This window comes from Sesamum indicum, linkage group LG12, assembly GCF_026168435.1.
Source record: "Sesamum indicum cultivar Baizhima isolate 11 linkage group LG12, ASM2616843v1, whole genome shotgun sequence".
NCBI lineage: Eukaryota > Viridiplantae > Streptophyta > Magnoliopsida > Lamiales > Pedaliaceae > Sesamum > Sesamum indicum.
This window is the reverse complement of record NC_142668.1, coordinates 14,992,267-15,011,274: the sequence shown is the minus strand read 5'-3', so window position 1 is coordinate 15,011,274 and position 19,008 is coordinate 14,992,267. Positions and strand designations below refer to the sequence as shown.

The window sequence follows — 19,008 nt, the reverse complement described above, 5'->3', positions numbered from 1 at the left end:
TATGAATATTAATTTATATGTATTTATATAAGTATTAGTTTTGATTAGGGGTCTGGGCTTGAAGCCCAAATCAATTGGGCTGCTATTATACAACATGAATCCTTGCACTCACAAAAATATTTTGTTTTCCAATTACTTTTTTGCAGTACAAAACATTTTAAGAAAACCCAAAAGAGTTGAGGCTATTTCTTTATGTTTTTATTTTCAATTTTAAAAATAATAATTAGAGTAAAAATATATTTAGTTTGTGCGTGATTTTATTAAAATATATTAATTTGACATTACAGTTCAATATAAAATATAATTTTATTAATTAATTTAGATATATTCTTATTTTATAAGAAAAATGTACATATGATTAAAAATATGTATTTCTTTACGAAATTTGAAAATAAAAACATAAACAAAAAGACCATAAGAAATAAAAAATAGAAAAACCGTAGGGACAGCAGTCAAAGTATACCAAAGTCAACACGCGGGAAAGATAAACGTTAGAGTGAGTGGGCCCCGCCATTAGCTTGACTACCGTCAACCCACCAATCCGGTCATCATATTCTCGGCGCTTTTCTTTCCTTTGTTCACTTTTCCACGGGCCAAATAGGTAAAACGAGGAAGACTTCCGGACAAACAAAACAAGCTTCCCCCAAATGTCCTCGGGTGGACTAGGGTTTCGATTTTCAAACGGAAAAGAGAGGGGGGTAAATATTGAGTCGAGTACGAGATTCTAGTTGAATTTTGCCGAATTACCTCCTTCTTCAGGTAAATGTTTGATCTTCTTCTCCTGCTTGATAGTAATGTTTCTTCTGCTGGGTGTGTAATTTGATCCCGCTGGCACTAGATCTTGTTCTTGATGTGATTGGTCCGTGGTTGGTCTGTTTTGGGTTTTCGTTCGTGGGATTTGTGAAATGTTTTACTTTGATTTAGAGATGTGGTGTTGAACTGTCAATTGCTTCGCTGCTTCTCTTATCCTGATTAGCTGTGCGGGGGTATATGTATGGATAAATTAATTCGTGTTTGTGCTTGTAAATCCAACTTATGTAACTTAAAGTTAGGAAATACATATAATTACTTACTGCAGGTTTAGTCTATGAACGGTGTTGTGGTTTTTGGAGATTGGCGGAGTTCTATTACTTTCAATTTCTATCACGATATTGGGAAAAATAATTTATTTTACTCGAGCCCAAAACTTTTGTACTTTGTCGTTTGCATGATTCATGATCTCTTAATAATTTCATGCTTACAGGGAAAATGTGTATTAACTATATTAAATGCTTTTCTGGTTTAATGTCAGTGCTTTTGTGTTGTCTCCAAATTCCTTCTAATACAAATAACTGTAAGTCTTGGTTGTTTTTCACTTGTAACACTTTACCTTCACTCTTATTTAATTGCAAGTTGTCTAGTTTCATGAGATTGCTCTAACCTCCAAATGCTATGCTTAGACATGGAGATGGAGATTTCTTTTTAAATCGTTCAAAATGTGGGGAATCAGATGCTCATTTTTTTCCTTATTGTTAATTGATTGTACTTCAATTTTTGCTCCTCTGGAGTCCAGATTATTGGGGGCATTCTCGGATGGGAACATCTTCTGGATCTCATTTCAATAATCAATCCTCAATGCTGCCTCCTCGTCAACAGCCACGACCTGGAGGAGGGGGACTACAGACCTCCCTCTCTTTGGTCTCACCAGATGCCTGTGGATCTCCTAATCTTCATGAGCGTGGCTCAAATTCTGATCAGGTCCGTGAATCCCCATCAGAAAGTGCCAGTTCACGAGAGACCTGGCCCACTGCTGATGCTTTGGTAGCAAAGAAGCTCGAGAAGGAAAAAGAACGGGACAATGGTTTTGCAGAGCACTCTGTTGTCCGGCATATTTCCAGCTCAAATAAGATGTCTCTTCGAGATGTCGCCAGAGAAAGAGTGGAAGTAATTGCAGAAAGAATGCAAAACCTCCCAGACGAGTATCTAGACAAGTTTAAAAATGAACTTCGGGCTTTTCTTGAAGGTTTAGGTGGTTCGCAGCAAAGAGAAGAGTTCCTATTTTTACAGAAGCTGGTTCAGAGTAGGGGTGACTTGACAGAGAAAACACTGATTATAGCTCACAGGGTTCAGCTAGAGATTCTAGTTGCTATAAAGACTGGAATTCAGGCATTTTTGCATCCAAGTGTCAGCCTCTCTCAAGCTTCTCTTATTGATATTTTCTTATACAAGAGGTGCAGAAACATAGCATGTGGAAGTGCATTACCGGCGGATGACTGTACCTGTGAGTTGTGCTCAAAGAGAAATGGTTTCTGCAACCTTTGCATGTGTGTGATCTGCAACAAGTTTGATTTCGAGGTTAACACATGCCGCTGGATAGGGTGTGATTTATGTTCTCACTGGACTCACACTGATTGTGCAATTCGAAATGGGCAGATTGGCATGGGCCCTTCTGTTAAAAATGGAATAAGTTCAGCGGAGATGCTTTTTAGGTGCCGAGCTTGCAGTCGAACATCTGAATTATTAGGGTGGGTAAAAGATGTCTTCCAGCATTGTGCACCAAACTGGGATAGGGATGCTTTGATTAGAGAACTTGACTATGTAAGTAGAATTTTCCGTGGGAGTGAGGATCCAAGAGGCCGGAAACTGTTCTGGAAATGCGAGGAGCTCATTGAGAAATTGAAAAGTGGGGTGGCCGAACCTATTCCTTGTAAAGCAATATTAATGTTGTTTCAAGGTCAGCTCTATTCACAAACTTATATTACCATTATGTTCATTTTCTATTTTAATTTCTGAAGTTCTTCTGTGGCTTCTAAAGAAATGAACACAAAAATCAGTTGAAAGAGAACTTACTGGTCTCTTGATTGGTTAACCAATGAACAGAATTTGCATTTTTCAGTGTATACTTTCATATGCTTTTGTTGTATCAACCCTATTTTTTGGTAGTAAACTTGCTATACACGGTCCCATTTCTGGTCTGCTTGAGCTTATGATTCCTTTACAGAGCTTGAGGCAGATCCCTTGAAGAATCAAGACACTGAAGAAGCTGGGAGGATGATATCCCCACAGGAAGCGTTCAATAGGATAGCTGACGTAGTGCAAGAAGCTGTTAGAAAGATGGAAATGGTTGCGGAGGAGAAGATGCGGATGGTCAAAAAGGCCCGCTTAGCTGTAGAGGCTTGTGAGCAAGAGCTCAAGGACAAAGCAAGGGAAGTCGCTGCACTGAAGCTGGAAAGACAGAGGAAGAAGATACAAATTGATGAGCTTGAAAGTATTGTAAGACTTAAACAGGCTGAGGCTGATATGTTCGAGCTGAAAGCGAATGAGGCTCGACGAGAAGCTGAGAGGCTGCAAAGAATTGCACTTGCGAAGACGGAGAAGTCAGAAGAAGATTATGCGAGTAGGTATCTCAAGCAAAGATTGCATGAGGCTGAAGCTGAGAAGCAGTATTTATTTGAAAAAATTAAGCTTCAGGAAAGTTCGAGGGCGTCGCAGAGCAGTGCAGGAGCAAGTGACCCTTCCCAGATGGTGTACAGCAAAATCCAGGACCTCCTGAAGAACATGTATAACACACCTTCAAAAGCAGACACCCAATCAACCGATCTTCATTCTCTGGGTGCACTTCCTTGAGTCTTGTCTGTCTGTACATTAGATATTTACATACTTGACTTGGTTTGATTTTCTTTTAACATTTCTGTGTGGATGCTACTAAGCCTGTTGTTGCACTAATTTCCTTTAGCATAGGAAACAAGCTCATGAACGTTTGGATGCAAATGTATCTTTCCATCTCTTGTGTGCTTGTGCAGGAAGCTACCTTGTGTCTCGTCTTTAGAGTGGTTATGTTGCCTTTCCTGCATGATTTGGACTTGTTATCCACACTTTGTGCAGGACGTGTAAACTGCATAAAGTTTTTGTTGAGTTTTATGCATGGTAGTGTTTTTTTTAGGAGATATGATATCATATCACCCGTCAGCCATCACCATGATTGCCTTGGATATGGTAAGAACCGGCCGTGGCAAGAATTGCCTGGTCGGTACTCAACCTAAATGGCAATGAGTGATAGTGTTATCATAGTAAAAGGCGGTAATGATCTGGAGCTGATTATCAGGACATGTGGGGCAAAGGAAAAAGAGGATCAGGAGAAAATCCCTTGCTTTTGCTACTTTATGTTTCCTTCGGCGGTAAGGAGATCTTGATGCTCTAACCACAGGAGGTTTCGATGATTCTATGCTGTCTATCTTTTCTCCTAACATGCCATGACGTTGGATTAGCCTGTCCCAGAAATTAAAATAATATCATTCTGATAGTTATTGAAATTCATTCCCCTCAAGAATTTACCAGCTTATTGTAAAAATGCGGTGAACTAAGTAGACATGTAGTTAAACATGAAAAACCCATGATGCGTGCAGTTAAACATGAAAAAACCATGATGGAAATCGTCTTTCAGGTTTGTAATATTTGTGGTATGGTAAAAAGTAAAAACTGGTTCGACACAGTCTGCCCGGGATTAACTTCTGTCAATCGAATATTAGCAAACCAAGGTCAGTCAACAGAACAACTCAGCATACAGTAATTTGTCTTTGATATTTCAGTAAGATTTTACCAATCTGGCTTTTATAAGTAAATTTCAAGAATCCCACATCGGATTACCGCACTCCAGTTTTTTATTCCATTGATAAGGTTGTTTCTGGTGACCTTACATAGTATGCATCAAGGATAAGATTCAAGGTGTATTACATCTAGAGTCATTGTCCTAGGATCTGAAGAAGGCTACAAATTCAGGTTTTCAACTTTCCTAAAGATAGAATATGTCCTACTTCTTTGTTAACTCCACTCATTACTTTTTGCATCCTTCATAACCCAGACTATGCCAACTTCCAGGTCTCGTGAAAGCTTCAAGACCAGGCCAATGTCGGTAGAGTTGACGAAGATTCTCCTCGCCCTGATCTTTTTGCTGTCAGTATTACAGAATTCTGGTAACACTCTTAAAAACTCTCTGATCTATAATTCCTTATTTGCATCTGCTGAATCTTCCATTCTCCCGAAAATTTATCAAGGTTGATGTGAGCTGTGTTACTTGAGAGAGTTTTAAATGCATCAAACGGTTAAACACAGAAATCGAGGTTTCAGAAACTTAAAAACATTGGTTAAGTATCCTGTTTCTGATATTTGAATCATTGTCTGCCTGGTTTTAGATGGACAGTTTGAGGACTACTGCGTAGCAGACGAGCAAACTCCAGAGGACCAGCTGCTGGCGGCCATGAACTGGGCGTGTGGCAACGGGGCAGACTGCAGAGCGATCCAAGAGAACCAGCCATGTTACCTTCCAAACACAGCAAGGGACCATGCATCTTATGCATTCAACAGCTACTATCAGAATATGAAGCACAAAGGAGGAAGTTGCTACTTCAATGCTGCTGCAGTTTTAACTGGTCTTAATCCAAGTAAGAAATCTCAACATGTATTCATCAAATTACACCGCATATGATGTCAAAACCTATCGTTGAACTTAGGCACAAATGATCCATGAAATTGCTTGTATACCAAGGGTACTATATTCTTGGAGAAGTGATTAACAAGACAATGCATGTGCCTAAACACTGCAGCCCCATGTGTAATTAATGTTAAATGAAGGGTCCTGGATCTCAAAGACAAAAGTTATAAAACGTTAGCGTTAGGTGTGGTTTACGAAATTTCAATAAAAATATAGTAAAAAGTTGCCTGGAGAAGTAGCATAAACGTGATCATAAACCGCTAGTTTTGCATTTTTTCCTTATGCTCCAGTTATTTATAATTGATCTGACCAGCCTATGACTCAGTTTGATGACTAGTGTTTTTCTTTTTCTTTCTTACGTTTGTTTGATGAGGATACAACACAGAGATTCTGAAGTTAGTGTATTTTGTTATCAATGGCAGGCCACGACCCGTGCAAGTTTGAGTACCTCCCTTGAGAGCCAGCACTAAATAAAAGGGCTTCTTCCTCCAAAGTTCTTCACAATCATAGCAATAGGGGTCTGAAAACTTTGTATTACAAATTCACAGTGAAATTCTTGGACTTAAAAGAGTTACTTGTTATCTTCATTATGTGCTTTTGATTGTAATAAAAACGGTTAGCATGTCATACAATATCCAATTTGGGCTTCTAAACTCAATCTCGACCAATTGGGCCCTCAATTCAACCTGTTGCTTTGGGTAGGCTAACCTTCGCGTGATTGTAATTTCAGATTGATGCAGACGAATTGGGCCTAAATGTTACATGCACTCTGTCGGCCCTCAACTCAAAGAATCAAGGAATGAGGGATGTTTAATGGTTTGTGTATGTAAGGATGATATGATTATGACGCCACACTCTCATTCACCTACCTAATACTTTCAATCAAAACCTAAAAATGAGATATGAACATAAATTAGGTGATATAAATGCGGTATTTCCGTTCTTCTTTCTTTTTTTGGCTCTAATCCCATAATGGATTCCGTAAATTGAAAATTTGGTTCTTTTATAATTTATGAATCTTAATTTTTTAATTAGTGATTAAGAGCTAATAATATTACATCAATAATTGAGTTATAAATATTTAAAATAAAAAGCCTTCTCCTTGAAGGACTTTTTGAAATAAAAAGGTGAATTGTAATTTATCCTCTATGAAAAAAATAATTTATTTTCTAATTAAATAGATAAATTGTTCTATTTTAAAAATATAAGGAGATAAATTGTTGTATTTTAAAAAATATAGAGTAGATTTATTATTTTTTTTATAAAAAAAATTTACTCATTTATAATATTACAAAAAAAATTATTACATTTTTCTGTAAAAATAAAACTATTACAACAATGATAAGGAAAAAAACCAAATATGTAATAGTGGAGAATGTGATCATCAATTGTTGTCTTTGTTGTCTATCTGTACAGCAAGTTGTGTTGTGCCCCTCTGCCTCTGCTGCATCCTCCATCCAAATTTCAACATGTGGTGACACTTGAATTGAAATCTTGACAACGCTACTGTCTGAAATAATAAATAAAATAAAAATAAAAATACCAATTTCCCTGCTTTCTCTCTCCTCTCGTTCTTTCACCACGCGCAACAAAGGACAAAGGGTTAATCATGAATTCCACCACTAACACCTTTAAATGAGATGAGAGAGAGATTCTCACCTCAAAGAACGCTCTCGCTCCGATAACTCTCTCTCTCTCTCTCTCTTCACCTTTGTCTTCCTTGGAACAAGAAACGAGTGACCCCTCCCCGGAAAACTGTCTTGAATCTTAGGTTCTTTAATGCTGTTCCAGATGTCTGATGACCCCTCATTCAATGTTAATTCAGCCCATCTTAAAAGCTCCCTGAATTTGTGAACGTACTGGCCTATCCCTGTTCTTACACATAATTCAACATAACCCTTCTCTAATCACAATTAAAAACTTGATCTTTTTCGTTAATGTGGTAGAGAACATCTAGCCAAGCAACTTGGCAGTCATATAACCCTTTAGTAAACCTCCACCACCAAGTATCCCAATTTTAAGTTTATTTCTTTCTAAGGAAACCTGTAGTGGGGGGCATTAAATTTCCTGAATATGAAATGGTCTACTAGAGTGTTGGTCTATTTAAGTGTCGGAATGTAGGTAGGTGAAGACATTGAGTTTATCGTACTATATATGTTTCTAGTGCGCCGTGTTCTGTGTGTGTGGTTTCTCCCTTCTTAGAACATTGGTGGTTGTGCATCACTGTGCAAAGATTGGTTGTAGATTGTAAGAAAGATGAGTTATCTTGGTGTGGGTGTGAGTCCGGGTAATGTTCCTGTTTATCATGGGAGCAATGTGAAGGTGATTGACAGAAGAGTGAAGGTTGCAGAACTGGTTTTGAGGTGTGTGATCTGTGTTTTAGCAATTCTTGCTGCTGTTCTTATAGTGACTGACACACAGGTTAGGGAAATCTTCACAATTCGGAAGAAAGCCAAGTTTACAGACATGAAAGCCCTCGTGTAAGGCCTTCTTCTTTCTCTCTTCAGTGATTGCTAAGAAGTTGTTTTCAGACATTTGGTCTTCTGGTTTACTAATCTTAATGTTTTTTTCTTGCAGTTTCTTGGTAATAGCCAATGGGTTGGCCGCTGCCTACTCGCTGGTCCAAGTTTTGAGGTGTGTTTTGAGTATGATTAGAGGGACTGTGCTATTCAGCAAGCCCTTGGCTTGGGCCATTTTCTCCGGTGATCAGGTACTCAACTTGTGCTTGATTTTTACAGTCTTTACTCTTGTGTTTGCAGCTATGAGGTTACATCTTTACTGGAGATACTTTCGTTTCCGCAGATAATGGTTTGAAGTTATTTAATTCTTTCAAGCATCTGCTCCTTGGGAAATTATGTCCATTGTAGTACTTTGTGTTCCTTCATTTTGCCTCATCTGGTAAAAGGGGGGACATTTGATAAAAGGATAGGGAAAAGTTATTCAGCCTGTTGCTTCATGACAGCAAAATTCTGCTAACCTGCTATGCTATACAGACAGCCCAGTGTGTAATTTCAACCTTCTGAGGATCTAATAGTTTTTTACAGGAATTATTCCCTGAATATTAGCAGCCACACCTACTTTCTGGTCCTCCGAACACCAAATTTTGCAATTATTTCTCCTCTAAAGTCTCAAGAAACCCAAATTTTGCTCCAACACATGTAATAGTGACGTTAGGCAACTGATACTCTGGCCTCGGACACGTTCCAGAACACCTGTCATGGTTCAGGACAAAGCTGGACCTGGTACCTGACGACAGTTGGATTGAAATTGGAAACGTTCTCTGTTAAAATGAAGAATTGGCTAACTAATCCCCGAACAAAATTCCGATGAATTGCTGAATTTGCAGTTCACTCCATCCGAATAGCTTGGAGGTCTATAACACAAGTTTACTGCTTAGCCAGCTAAAGATAGAAGAAATCTGTTCAAGAGTTAAACCCTGTGCGGGAACCTATACTTTTGCAGGAAAAGGAGAAAAAATCCTTTTGCCATGGTAAGACGAAGGCGTCTCCAATTAGGCTCTCAAGTGTACATGTTTTTTGGTTAATGGTTATGCTCTCTATCTAGTAGCATCCTAACTGAAGGTTATTATTCTAGTCAGGTCCTGAAGGTTCTCAGTTGCTCAAATCTTGCTGGATATCTTTATGCAAATGTGTACTGCATAAGTTAGTGTAACACAGACACAGGGAATACGTATATAAACTTGACATGTTAGTGTTGGTTTTCACTGGTTGCAGGTAATGGCCTACTTGAGTTTGTCTGCAGTGGCAGCTTCAGCGCAGTCGGCGGTCTTCGCCAAACTAGGGCAACCGGAACTCCAATGGATGAAAACGTGCACTTTGTATGAGAAATTCTGCAACCAGGTGGGGGAGGGCGTGGCCAGTGCAGTACTCGCGAGTCTTTCCATGGTGGTCCTCTCAGCCATTTCAGCTTTTAGTCTCTTTCGTTTGTATGGAGACAGTAAAGGAAAGAGCAGTGGAGGGTGGTGAACGAAACCACAACTCTTTCTTGGCTTGTCTCTTGAGAATGAAGATATGTATCATGTTTTTATGAACAGAAGTAGTGTAGCATGTTTCCATGTATGTGAAAGATGATGATCCTTTTGGTTGTGTAATGAAGTGATGTTTGCTTTTGTGTAAGTTTTTTCAATGGTGTTGGTCATGGATAAGTCTCTGTTAAACTACCTTAGATGAAGCTCGACAACGTTGCCTGATTGAATAAAATGAAAATGTAAAGATGACAAGGAGGAGAATATGTGAGCCGCTCTGCTTCCATTTGTTCGTTGCTGTTGATCAGTTTGTCTATGGCAAACGGGTCTTAGGGCCTGCTTGTAAAAATGAGATGTGACCTGCTTTGGATTGACGTGGATTCGTAGAGGTTTGCATAATTCGGTTTACCAGTTGAACTGTACCAGAATCGAATATTTTAAAAATATGGTATTTGGTTTCATTATGATTTTGTGCGCCCTAATTATTACTTTGAGAACGGACAAGACAAACAACAAGGCTGCAAGAGGCTGGTTTCTCTACACTGCCCACGAAATAGTTGAAACGGCTGCCGCTCATCCAACATCACAGGACTGCAGTAATCCCTAACTAAGGGGAAATTTTAAGGCAATATTTGGTGAACTAATTACTTATCATACAACTAATATCAATATGTCGATGCCAACCCTGCAACTCGCTTGAATATCTCAAAAATTCAAAGACTATGAGAAATTAGACCCAAATGGAATTTTCGAAAAATTCCTAAAGAGTGTTATGGCTTGGCCAATGGCGTGTCAAAATGGGCACATGGAGCCAGTTGAGACGGTCTTATTACCCTCCCCCTTTTCCCTATTGATGTTTTTTGTGATAAGAAATCTAAAACTCTTGAACTCCTGAGCTTTTGATTAATGAAATTTATTAGATAAAAAAAATTAACATAAATATGTCATTAATCGACGTAATTTTAATTGATTTGATTTGTTCAAATCTAATTTAGATAAAGACAAAATCTTAATAAAAATGCCAGACAAACCCCCCATTGGCGCTACAGGCTTCAGTAATAATATCGACATGCCTTCTATGCTAGTAGAGTATTTGTAGGGAGGGCAGATGATTAAAAATTTTTCAGAATTATGGATGAGAAGAACACAGATTTAGCCCATTGTACCGTACGTTTACGGCATGACAACAGGTTTCTTGAAAAACAATATGAAATTCTTGAAATCTCATAATCGTTCAACCCAAATTTGATCTTCTTTTTCTAAAAGTTTTTGAATTTTCTTAAAAACCAATTAACAAACGGCCCTACGTAATTGTTAATGACTTTCACACAGTCATTAATATACAGTCAACCTCAATGGAAACTGAAAACTAAAGCTTTTGGACAACGAAAAGAAAAAGGAAGGAAAAATGATAAAAACTGAAAGAGAAGTAGCTAATGAAGGAATATTTACAAGGAGGAATATAAATCCAATAAACTAAGAAATGGGGAATTAATTAATAGCATAGAATAAAAGAGTTGGTAGAATAAATCGTACAAAAAGGTCCGTCCTAGGTTTATTCTGTCTACACAACACAACAATAGTACTCTCTCAGGTTCTTGTTCTTCTGACACCAATACACTGCTTTCTCAACCTCGTACAAAAATCTCCTTCGGTCAACACAAACATGGTAATCCTCACCTCAACAACCCCTTCCCCGCTTCTCTTATTTCATCTACACTCTTTGATTTCAAAACCACCCATGTCTGATTTCTTGCGCTTCTCACGGCATTCAATTGGTGTTCTTGCTTTCTTCACAGTTTTTTCTCCTGAGTTGTAGGAAATTTTCACTTTCTTTTTTTTTTTTTTTTGTGTGTGTGTGTGTGTGTGTTTCTTTACATAGGAGAATAAAAGAAAACAGTAAGTATTTTTTATACTTTGAATTTCATTGTAAAATTTTATGTTCTTTTCTCTTTGGAGTCCAGTTTTTTTTATCCCCTGGGCAGCCGTTACTTTGATTTATTGTTTTTTCTTTACAATGTATGTATATTGAAATCAAAGTTGGGTATTAGCGTAAGGGTTCTGACATCGCTGGTGGTGGATCCAGAGCCGGAGGGAGGTGATAGAGGCAGGCAGACGCTGAGATGCCAATTGCCTGCACAGGCGTTACTTTTTAGTTTGCTTCCGTGGCCTGATTAGGGTTTTACACACCATTTCTGCTTTCCTTTTTTTTTTTTTTTTTTTTCAATCCATTTTCGGTCTTTTTTAGAGGATTTCAATTTTTTTATTCCCCCACCGCCAAAGCCCAGAAGGTGATGGAGGTGGAAGATGGCTTCAATTTTATTTTTTAATCTCTTTTTCATCTTTTGTATTATAAGTCAAACTTCGAAATTTGGAAGTTTAAAAAAAAGTTAATGAAAGAATATTAAAAATATATAATAATTTTGACTTGTTTTAATTCGAAATTTGGAAGTTTATATTAATTCGAAATCTGTAATATGTACAGTGTAAATAAAGACAAGTAAAAATTCCTCTAGTTTTTGTAAACCCTCACCATTCATAATTAAAGATGCTTTTCTTTTTATCTTATATGTGCAAATTTAAGTAGTGAAATATATAGTTGCATGCATGAGCATCAAAAGGTTTGATGAATATGGGTTTTGCAGACTGTATCAAAGAGGCTGGCGCGGAAGAAGGTGGCCAAGTTTGAGAAGAACATCACGAGGAGAGGAGCGGGTCCTTTGTCATCCAAGAAGCCTAGTTTTGAACCCGCACACATTGTTCTTATTCTCTTTGCAGTCTTGGTCGTCTCCTCATGTACTATTTCTTCTATATATATATCCTCAACCATCATCATTGCAGGTTTTAATATCTACGATGTATCGTTTTTTAGTTGTGCTGCTTACAGTTTCATTCTTCTAGTTTCGTAGATCAAGTAAGAAGATTGTTTAAATGTTTCATTATTCTATAGAACAAATTGCTATAACCGAAGCTGCATTGCCACTCCTAGTATTTTTTATTTTTTGTCAACGGAACTTACATATACTCCAGTTGAAGTTTCCTTTTGTGTTTTCTTCGCTTTTTAATTTATTTTGGTGGATTTTGCAGTTATCTTTCAGGTCGTGAGGATGGCGCTTAATGGTGGAATACCCACAGAAAATGAAGTTGACTCCTGAAAGGGCTGGCTTCTGGGATGTGTTATGAGAGTTCTATTATAACATATGATCAGCTTACCTAGAAAATGAAATTACAGTACTTATATTGAACAAGAAAAATTAAGGAAATAATATAATAGAGTGATCGAATGCAAACTGTTTATGCTTCTTAGCACTCTCTTTTTGGCCTCTTATTACTTCTTAGAAAGGAGTTTATATATCCTGGATTCAATCCTCAAGAAGCCATGCAAGTCATAATATCCTTGTTAGTTTCTGCTATGAAGAAAACTTTTCTATTATTTGTAATTGTGCAAACATACGACACCAGCAATCAACCTCAACATGTGGTCTACCTCTTTACAAGGTCTCTCAGACAACTTTGGCACCCAATTTTTCACACAACAAGGAATCAACTTAACCTGTGGGAAAAAAATATAAGCAGCAGCTATCTACGCCCAAGTATAGAGCACAGAACAATTGTGAGGTTATAATTGACACCTGTTAATTTAAATAATGCAATTCGAATATATATGGATGGTGTGTTATGTATTAAATCTTTCTAATGAAATTGCCTCACATCTTATAACATATATATCAATAGGCTGAATGTTCCAACAAGGTGAAGTTTCAGGAACTGTGAAAAGTAGTGGATGTAAGAGCGAAAGCGGAGTGCTTGATATAAATCTACAGGATTTAGAACAACATCAGAAGAGTTTATGATGCGTTTGCTTTCCACGTGCGCATTTGCTTCCATCAGACCTGCGAGCTGTGCGGACTAAACCCTTTCCTGTCCTGGAAGATTGGGAACAATCGGAACTTTTCGACAGCTTCGTTCCACAAGTATTAAAGGCAATTTCATCAGATGATTGTGTAATGCTTGTGGACAATCCAGCATCATCAGGGGAGTTATAAACACCAAATTCCTACAAGGAATAGCATATAGGTAATTAATATGTATATTTATTTTGAGATTTTGACACAAGTAGTTGGTGCAAAGGACAAGTACCTTTGACTTTGTCTTGGCATAAGGTGTTAGGCAGGGATTCAAATCTTTGAGGAACATGTCATCTGGGCTCTCTGGGGTTGTGTAATCCCCGGAGCTGAATTCCTGATCAAACTGTTCACCAGAGGAAATTTTAAGAATTTTCTGAGAAAGAGCCACAACAAAATGTCATACAACTATATGTATGTTATTTATACAAATATCAAATGCATTAATATTTTACGGGACATAATTTAGTAATTTTGAAGCAGGACACTGAGTTTCGCTAGTGATTTTCATGAATAGGGGTTTTCAGTTTAAGTTAGACTTGCCCTTCTTTAATCAGTAACCTGGATACCAGTTCAAAATGTTTTTACCAGAGAATTAGCTGCCTCTTCTTGATCATATGATGGTGTTCTTGGAGAGCAGAAATGGTTGTCACGGTATCCTCTTCCAGAATATTTGTCTGCCTTCACCTGTGACAAAAGAAGAGATGTTAAACGGAATATGATCCCTATACAACTGGGTTACAAGTGAATATGATTGCTACCTCTGCAAGATCCTCAGCAAGACATTGCAGTTGCCCAGTAAGAGAAGTGACCTGCCTCTGAAGACTTGGGATCAGTTGTTTTGCCTGTTTTAGTTCTGACCCTTGCTTCTCCAAGAGGTCCTGAAGTTGTGAATTCATGACATCCGGGAAGAGAATGGAACTTTTTAGAGACTTTATCTCTTCCCTTTGCTTCAAGCACAAGTCCTTCAACTTTTCAACCTAAAAATTGTATAATATTAGTGACATCCAAAAATGGCCTCACTGAAAAGTATATATCTTGCCCGAAACAAACCTATTTGACAAAGTAGAACAGATTGAGAACAAAGGCACACCTCTATAGCTTTTCTTATGAACCAAAAGTTCACCTTGACAAAGAAAAATGAACAATGCAAAACAAAGCATCTCCTTATCATGTTCCAACACTTTTTGTTGCCTTTACAAAATCAGTCAGGGGTGAAAACTATATTATCCAGGGCTTAGGCAGTAGAGTACCAAGCATTTGAAATAAATTGGTCTCAAGAGAGTAATTTCAAATATCTTGCACTTTTCTAGCATTAGTTGAGCTTTGACCAAAAGGAAAGGGCAGTCCTCATCAAAGGGATCACAATTTCGAATGAAGAGGATATTCACAACATAAATGCATCTGTGAAAACAAATCATTCTCACCACATCCAAAATCTAGAAGCCCGTCATGTACATCAAGGAGGAACCGATTGAGCATACAATTTGCTAGGCAAAGCAAATCAAAGACAAAGAAGTTCATGCAATCAGCGAATTGAGTCACCACTAATTGTTGTGGATGCAATGCAGGTGACTACAGATGACTTTAGCACTAAAATTGCCGCAATTTTTTCCAATCAGCCACAACACAAAGCATGCAATCAGCCTAAATAGCCAACAAACACACAAAAACAGAGTACCCGATATCATATTCTCTTACTCGATTAAAACCCAATAAAATTCAGTAAACAACAACCAAACTAGTGGAGAAATAAATTTACCTCTCTGTTTTTCTCCTCAAGCAAAATCTTGAGCTCAGCAATCTGCTCCTCCTGTTCCTTGTTCAAACTTAATAGTTCCCTCTCACTTCTCAACACCATAGCCAGAGTCCTCGTATTACTTTTGACCTCGGTAAGCGCCTTCTTCGAACTTTCCTCTCCCCTTTTAGCCCCTGCGGAAGATCCAGATGACCCCTTAAACAACTTCTTGTGAAGCCCACTTAGTCCGCTACTCTTTTTCGCAGTCTTCTTCAAATCCTCCGCCAGAAAATCAGCGGCGATAACAAATTTGGGTCCCTTGTCGAAATTCTTGGCCTTCTTATTCTCCACCAATTTCTTGACCATGGAACCCAAATTGATGTGGGTGGCATCTTTTTTCTTGGTGAGAGCACGTGACGTCTCACGGGAGGAGGAAAACTCAGCGGATGAGGAGGGGTCGGATTTGGTGGAGCTGTTGAGGCTGTTGGTGTAGCGAGTTGCAGACCTGATTGAAGCCATTCTTGATTGTTGAGAAATTTGCTTTTGGATTTAATTTTGGGAACTGAGAGTGATGATAATTTTGAATTACAGGAAAGAAGGAGGATTTGGGGGCTAGTGAGAAAGAGATGGAGAGTATCTGTGTGCTGGATTTTGTCTGAGGATAATCAGAGGCGCTGTCTGAATTCAAATTTTCGCGTGGGAGCCAATTCATTGTCAAATTTTTAGGCTACTGTGAGGACGAAAATGACCTCCGCAGGGGCGGGATTTAGATTTTTGAAGGGTCAGGGGACTCCGTCGTTTAGTGTTACCGGGGTTAGACATGTCAATTAGACAGCCTCAATTTGGTTGCAAATCCTAACGACAGAATAGAACAACGATTTTACAAGGAACCAACAAAGATTAAATAATGTTGATTCACTAATTAAGAAGGGAACAAGTTTGCAACCATACTAGACTGAGGAATTCAAAAGTGAAAATTGTGGTACAAAAACATGTGTGAACTCATACAGCCATATCTTTCTACTGATACTATGTACATACAGAAGTTGAGCATAGGAAAAACAGATAGCCAAAGGCAGAGCATCTCAGGAATAACACAAGCAAAGGCTGTTCATCTCAATCCAACTAGTCTGGCAGGATTTCCGACAGCGGTGCCTTGCCGTGGAATTTCCTTCAAGACAATGGATCCAGCACCAATTTTTGCATTTTCTCCAACTTTGACATTCCCCAGAACTTTAGCCCCTGCCCCTATCAGAACTCCATCTCCAATCTTGGGATGCCTGTCCCCCTGAACCTTCCCTGTGCCCCCTAATGTCACGTCGTGCAAAATTGTGACGTTGTTTCCTATAACTGCAGTCTCTCCAATTACAACGCCAGTCCCATGATCAAACATCACTCCACGTCCGATTTTTGCTCCTGGATGGATATCCATTGCAAAAACTTCTGAAACTCGACTTTGAATAAGCAGCGCAAGCACAGTTCTTTTCTGAACCCAGAAATTATGAGCCAGTCTATGGGCTTGGCATGCTAGGAACCCCTTGAAATTCAAAAAGCCGAGAACGTAACTTACACAGGCAGGATCACGCTCTCTCATGGCCTTTAGATCATCTCTTACAGCTTGCTGGATTTCACTGTCTTCATCTAGTGCCTTCAAGAAAACAGAATAAAGGCCATCTTTTGATAGATCTGCATTGCACAACTTGTTAGCTAAATGGTTCGCCAATGCACTCTCCAGTGAACTATGGGACAATACCGTGGAATGATACCACTTTGACAAGATGGGCTCTTGCATTATATCCAACTCTGCCTCCTGTCTTATTTTCAGCCATATGTGATCTTCGCTGCATTCTTGAGGACCGACTTTAAAAGAATTATCGAACCTATTGGCGCAAGAAGCATACTGGTATATGGGATTACAGGAACCGAGATCTGAAGCGCTCGGCCTGCAGAGTCTAATCAACCTGCAGACGGAATTAGTTATTTGGCAGGAGGAAGAATCAGCTGTGAGATATAAATAGTGTTTTGTTGAATTATCAATACATGCTGCCATTGCTTTCAAATGCAAATGCAGAACAAGAGAGAAATGCTGCTGAGAGGATCAGAACGTTTTAGTTGTTGCGGAATTATGGTTATTGCTGCACTTATATAGAAGTCAGGATGGACAATTTTAAACCATGCACCCTGAAATCACAGTGAAAGTCCATGGCAATTGCTTACTGGTAAAAATTGATCAATTTACCGATAAAATAATGTTTCCTGATGATTCTTGACAGGGCAACAATGTGTTTAGATTGACTTGCAGACGGACGAAGACGAAAGTCACGAAACTTCAACGAAATGTGGCACCCACCCAGCAACTAATAAACTATATCGATTTAGTATTTGGATGGGTTTTGTTGTGCAGTATAATTGAATGTAAAGCGGTTGGGTGACTTGGGTCCCTTGATAAACTTTAATAAAGACAAGGTCAAAGAAGTTCAAGTTCACAATGACGCATGGTGTGACGATTTTCTTTTGTCACCGTAAGGCAGAGAGAAAAGGAAAGAGTCAAACAAAAATTGTGTACCTCACTGCTGACAGAACTAGGCGCGCTGCGTATATTTCTTGAGCATCACTCTGACTTGGAATTCTTAGTGATACCATTATAATAGTTGAGTGTATATGTTAGCTGTAAGTTCCAATTCAGGATCATCCTTGCTCTTTTATACTTGATGATGATTGCATTTTCGTTCTAATATTATTACAAATGATTGCAATTTCTCCATCTTTTACCGTATAAAGCAGTCCTAATTAGCTTCTCATTCAGGGGAGGAGGTAATGACGGTACCTGGATTCATATTTGCAGATAATGCTCCTATATCATATGCCCATCATTTGCAAGACTCTTTATTAAGTCAATAGAAGACGAACTAACTTATTATTTACACTTGTATCAAATCATAATAAAGCAGAAGCTCAAGACAAACTGTAGTTTTTCCTTTTCAGTGGGCGTGGAAGGTTGGAAATAAGTTTTTAAATTTTTTATATTCTCAAATTATTTTTAATATTTTATTTTAATTTAATGTGTCAGTTTAATTTGATATTTATTTTAGGTTTATGGCCCATTATTATAATGATTTAATTGTGGTTTAATCAATATTTGACTGTTACATTTTATATATTTTATGTAGCCTATTTATAATTAGATTTATTATAATAATATAAGTTTTAATTAGGCCACTTAATGTTTTATAACAATCAAATTCTTACAACTATTTAAAGGGTTATTAGCTTTATTCATTTGGCACATTGAGAGAGTGAATTTTATGTTGATAGTTTATGAGTTTTAAGAAATACTTCATAGTTTTGGCAACGTAGCTATGGACTGGTTCCTAGTCTCCTCGTGTTTGTGCACATGGGATGAGACATTTCTAAGAGTTAATGGGGTCAGCCATTTAAATCTGTATGTAGGGAGGCAATCATTACTTTAGATAAGCGAAAAGTGTCATGACTTTCCATCAGTTCAACTTTTCTAACTTCTAAGTTTATTTCATTTATTTTTTTACTACATGTAATCGTGATAAAATATATAATGATATTTTATATTTGAAGTTATTTTGAGATATGATTATAAACACAAATCATACAATTTTAACAACAATCTAAACCCATGATTATGATTGTGATTTGTGTTGATTCAGTGCGTGATTGTTCTAATTCTTGATTTATGTTTATGCGAAGAAATGTACATTCCATCGAAGATTTACCAAAACAAAAATATGTAATGATGAAGAATTACACTAATCGTCTGCATTAAAATGGTATGCTGGTATTTCTTTTAATCCAATTATAGATATGGTTTGTTTTTCCTATTGTGATGGAACTATAGTTTCTCTAAAATGATATCTATGTCTCTCAATAAACAAAAGTA

At 37.8% G+C, this 19,008-nt stretch overlaps 5 protein-coding genes and 1 long non-coding RNA gene across 9 annotated transcripts; 4 read left to right on the top strand and 2 right to left on the bottom strand.

Annotated features, from left to right (window-relative positions):
• Positions 1–591: 591 nt before the first annotated feature.
• LOC105175251 (OBERON-like protein) lies at positions 592–3,799 on the top strand. The gene is made up of 3 exons (XM_011097637.3): positions 592–759; positions 1,553–2,713; positions 2,981–3,799. The coding sequence occupies exons 2-3, from the start codon at positions 1,573–1,575 to the stop codon at positions 3,604–3,606; spliced, it is 1,767 nt and encodes a 588-aa protein (XP_011095939.1). The 5' UTR covers positions 592–759; positions 1,553–1,572; the 3' UTR covers positions 3,607–3,799.
• A 143-nt stretch (positions 3,800–3,942) lies between these two features.
• LOC105175250 (glucan endo-1,3-beta-glucosidase 4) lies at positions 3,943–6,155 on the top strand. Of its 3 annotated transcripts, none has more exons than XM_011097636.3 (4): positions 3,943–4,758; positions 4,858–4,952; positions 5,172–5,420; positions 5,893–6,155. In XM_011097636.3, the coding sequence occupies exons 2-4, from the start codon at positions 4,886–4,888 to the stop codon at positions 5,925–5,927; spliced, it is 351 nt and encodes a 116-aa protein (XP_011095938.2). In that variant the 5' UTR covers positions 3,943–4,758; positions 4,858–4,885; the 3' UTR covers positions 5,928–6,155. The 3 variants fall into 3 exon arrangements, with proteins under 3 accessions (XP_011095938.2, XP_011095937.2, XP_088732576.1); XM_011097635.3 differs by having other exon boundaries at positions 4,841–4,952; XM_088876450.1 differs by lacking the exon at positions 3,943–4,758 and having other exon boundaries at positions 4,791–4,952.
• A 957-nt stretch (positions 6,156–7,112) lies between these two features.
• LOC105175249 (CASP-like protein 2B1) lies at positions 7,113–9,606 on the top strand. The gene is made up of 3 exons (XM_011097633.3): positions 7,113–7,950; positions 8,048–8,180; positions 9,205–9,606. The coding sequence occupies exons 1-3, from the start codon at positions 7,727–7,729 to the stop codon at positions 9,454–9,456; spliced, it is 609 nt and encodes a 202-aa protein (XP_011095935.2). The 5' UTR covers positions 7,113–7,726; the 3' UTR covers positions 9,457–9,606.
• A 1,362-nt stretch (positions 9,607–10,968) lies between these two features.
• LOC105175248 (uncharacterized) lies at positions 10,969–12,888 on the top strand. Its single transcript, XR_848893.3, has 3 exons — positions 10,969–11,124; positions 12,101–12,251; positions 12,543–12,888. It is a non-coding gene; the product is annotated as an uncharacterized LOC105175248 (long non-coding RNA).
• A 257-nt stretch (positions 12,889–13,145) lies between these two features.
• Positions 13,146–15,857, bottom strand: LOC105175247 (structural maintenance of chromosomes protein). Of its 2 annotated transcripts, none has more exons than XM_020698497.2 (5): positions 15,123–15,857; positions 14,122–14,340; positions 13,949–14,047; positions 13,596–13,736; positions 13,146–13,512 (listed from the first exon to the last, which is right to left on the bottom strand). In XM_020698497.2, exons 1-5 carry the CDS (start codon positions 15,615–15,617, stop codon positions 13,294–13,296), a joined length of 1,173 nt encoding a protein of 390 aa, XP_020554156.1. In that variant the 5' UTR covers positions 15,618–15,857; the 3' UTR covers positions 13,146–13,293. The 2 variants fall into 2 exon arrangements, with proteins under 2 accessions (XP_020554156.1, XP_011095934.1); XM_011097632.3 differs by having other exon boundaries at positions 13,596–13,706; positions 15,123–15,854.
• Positions 15,858–15,994: 137 nt separating this feature from the next.
• LOC105175246 (serine acetyltransferase 1, chloroplastic) lies at positions 15,995–17,561 on the bottom strand. Its single transcript, XM_011097631.3, has one exon. The coding sequence runs from the start codon at positions 17,146–17,148 to the stop codon at positions 16,210–16,212; it is 939 nt and encodes a 312-aa protein (XP_011095933.2). The 5' UTR covers positions 17,149–17,561; the 3' UTR covers positions 15,995–16,209.
• Positions 17,562–19,008: the final 1,447 nt, after the last annotated feature.

What these genes read in the sequence shown, in the direction of transcription:
- LOC105175251 (XM_011097637.3), top strand. Translation starts at nt 1,573, where the DNA reads ATGGGAACATCTTCTGGATCTCATTTCAATAATCAATCCTCAATGCTG. An exon ending in AATATTAATGTTGTTTCAAG is followed by an intron (nt 2,714 to 2,980) that starts GTCAGCTCTATT and finishes ATTCCTTTACAG; the next exon opens with AGCTTGAGGCAGATCCCTTG.
- LOC105175250 (XM_011097635.3), top strand. Translation starts at nt 4,844, where the DNA reads ATGCCAACTTCCAGGTCTCGTGAAAGCTTCAAGACCAGGCCAATGTCG. An exon ending in GTCAGTATTACAGAATTCTG is followed by an intron (nt 4,953 to 5,171) that starts GTAACACTCTTA and finishes GCCTGGTTTTAG; the next exon opens with ATGGACAGTTTGAGGACTAC. An exon ending in TTTAACTGGTCTTAATCCAA is followed by an intron (nt 5,421 to 5,892) that starts GTAAGAAATCTC and finishes TATCAATGGCAG; the next exon opens with GCCACGACCCGTGCAAGTTT.
- LOC105175249 (XM_011097633.3), top strand. Translation starts at nt 7,727, where the DNA reads ATGAGTTATCTTGGTGTGGGTGTGAGTCCGGGTAATGTTCCTGTTTAT. An exon ending in ACAGACATGAAAGCCCTCGT is followed by an intron (nt 7,951 to 8,047) that starts GTAAGGCCTTCT and finishes TTTTTCTTGCAG; the next exon opens with TTTCTTGGTAATAGCCAATG. An exon ending in CCATTTTCTCCGGTGATCAG is followed by an intron (nt 8,181 to 9,204) that starts GTACTCAACTTG and finishes CACTGGTTGCAG; the next exon opens with GTAATGGCCTACTTGAGTTT.
- LOC105175247 (XM_020698497.2), bottom strand. Translation starts at nt 15,617, where the DNA reads ATGGCTTCAATCAGGTCTGCAACTCGCTACACCAACAGCCTCAACAGC. An exon ending in TTGAGGAGAAAAACAGAGAG is followed by an intron (nt 14,341 to 15,122) that starts GTAAATTTATTT and finishes TACAATTTTTAG; the next exon opens with GTTGAAAAGTTGAAGGACTT. An exon ending in TTGCTGAGGATCTTGCAGAG is followed by an intron (nt 14,048 to 14,121) that starts GTAGCAATCATA and finishes CTTTTGTCACAG; the next exon opens with GTGAAGGCAGACAAATATTC.
- LOC105175246 (XM_011097631.3), bottom strand. Translation starts at nt 17,148, where the DNA reads ATGGCAGCATGTATTGATAATTCAACAAAACACTATTTATATCTCACA.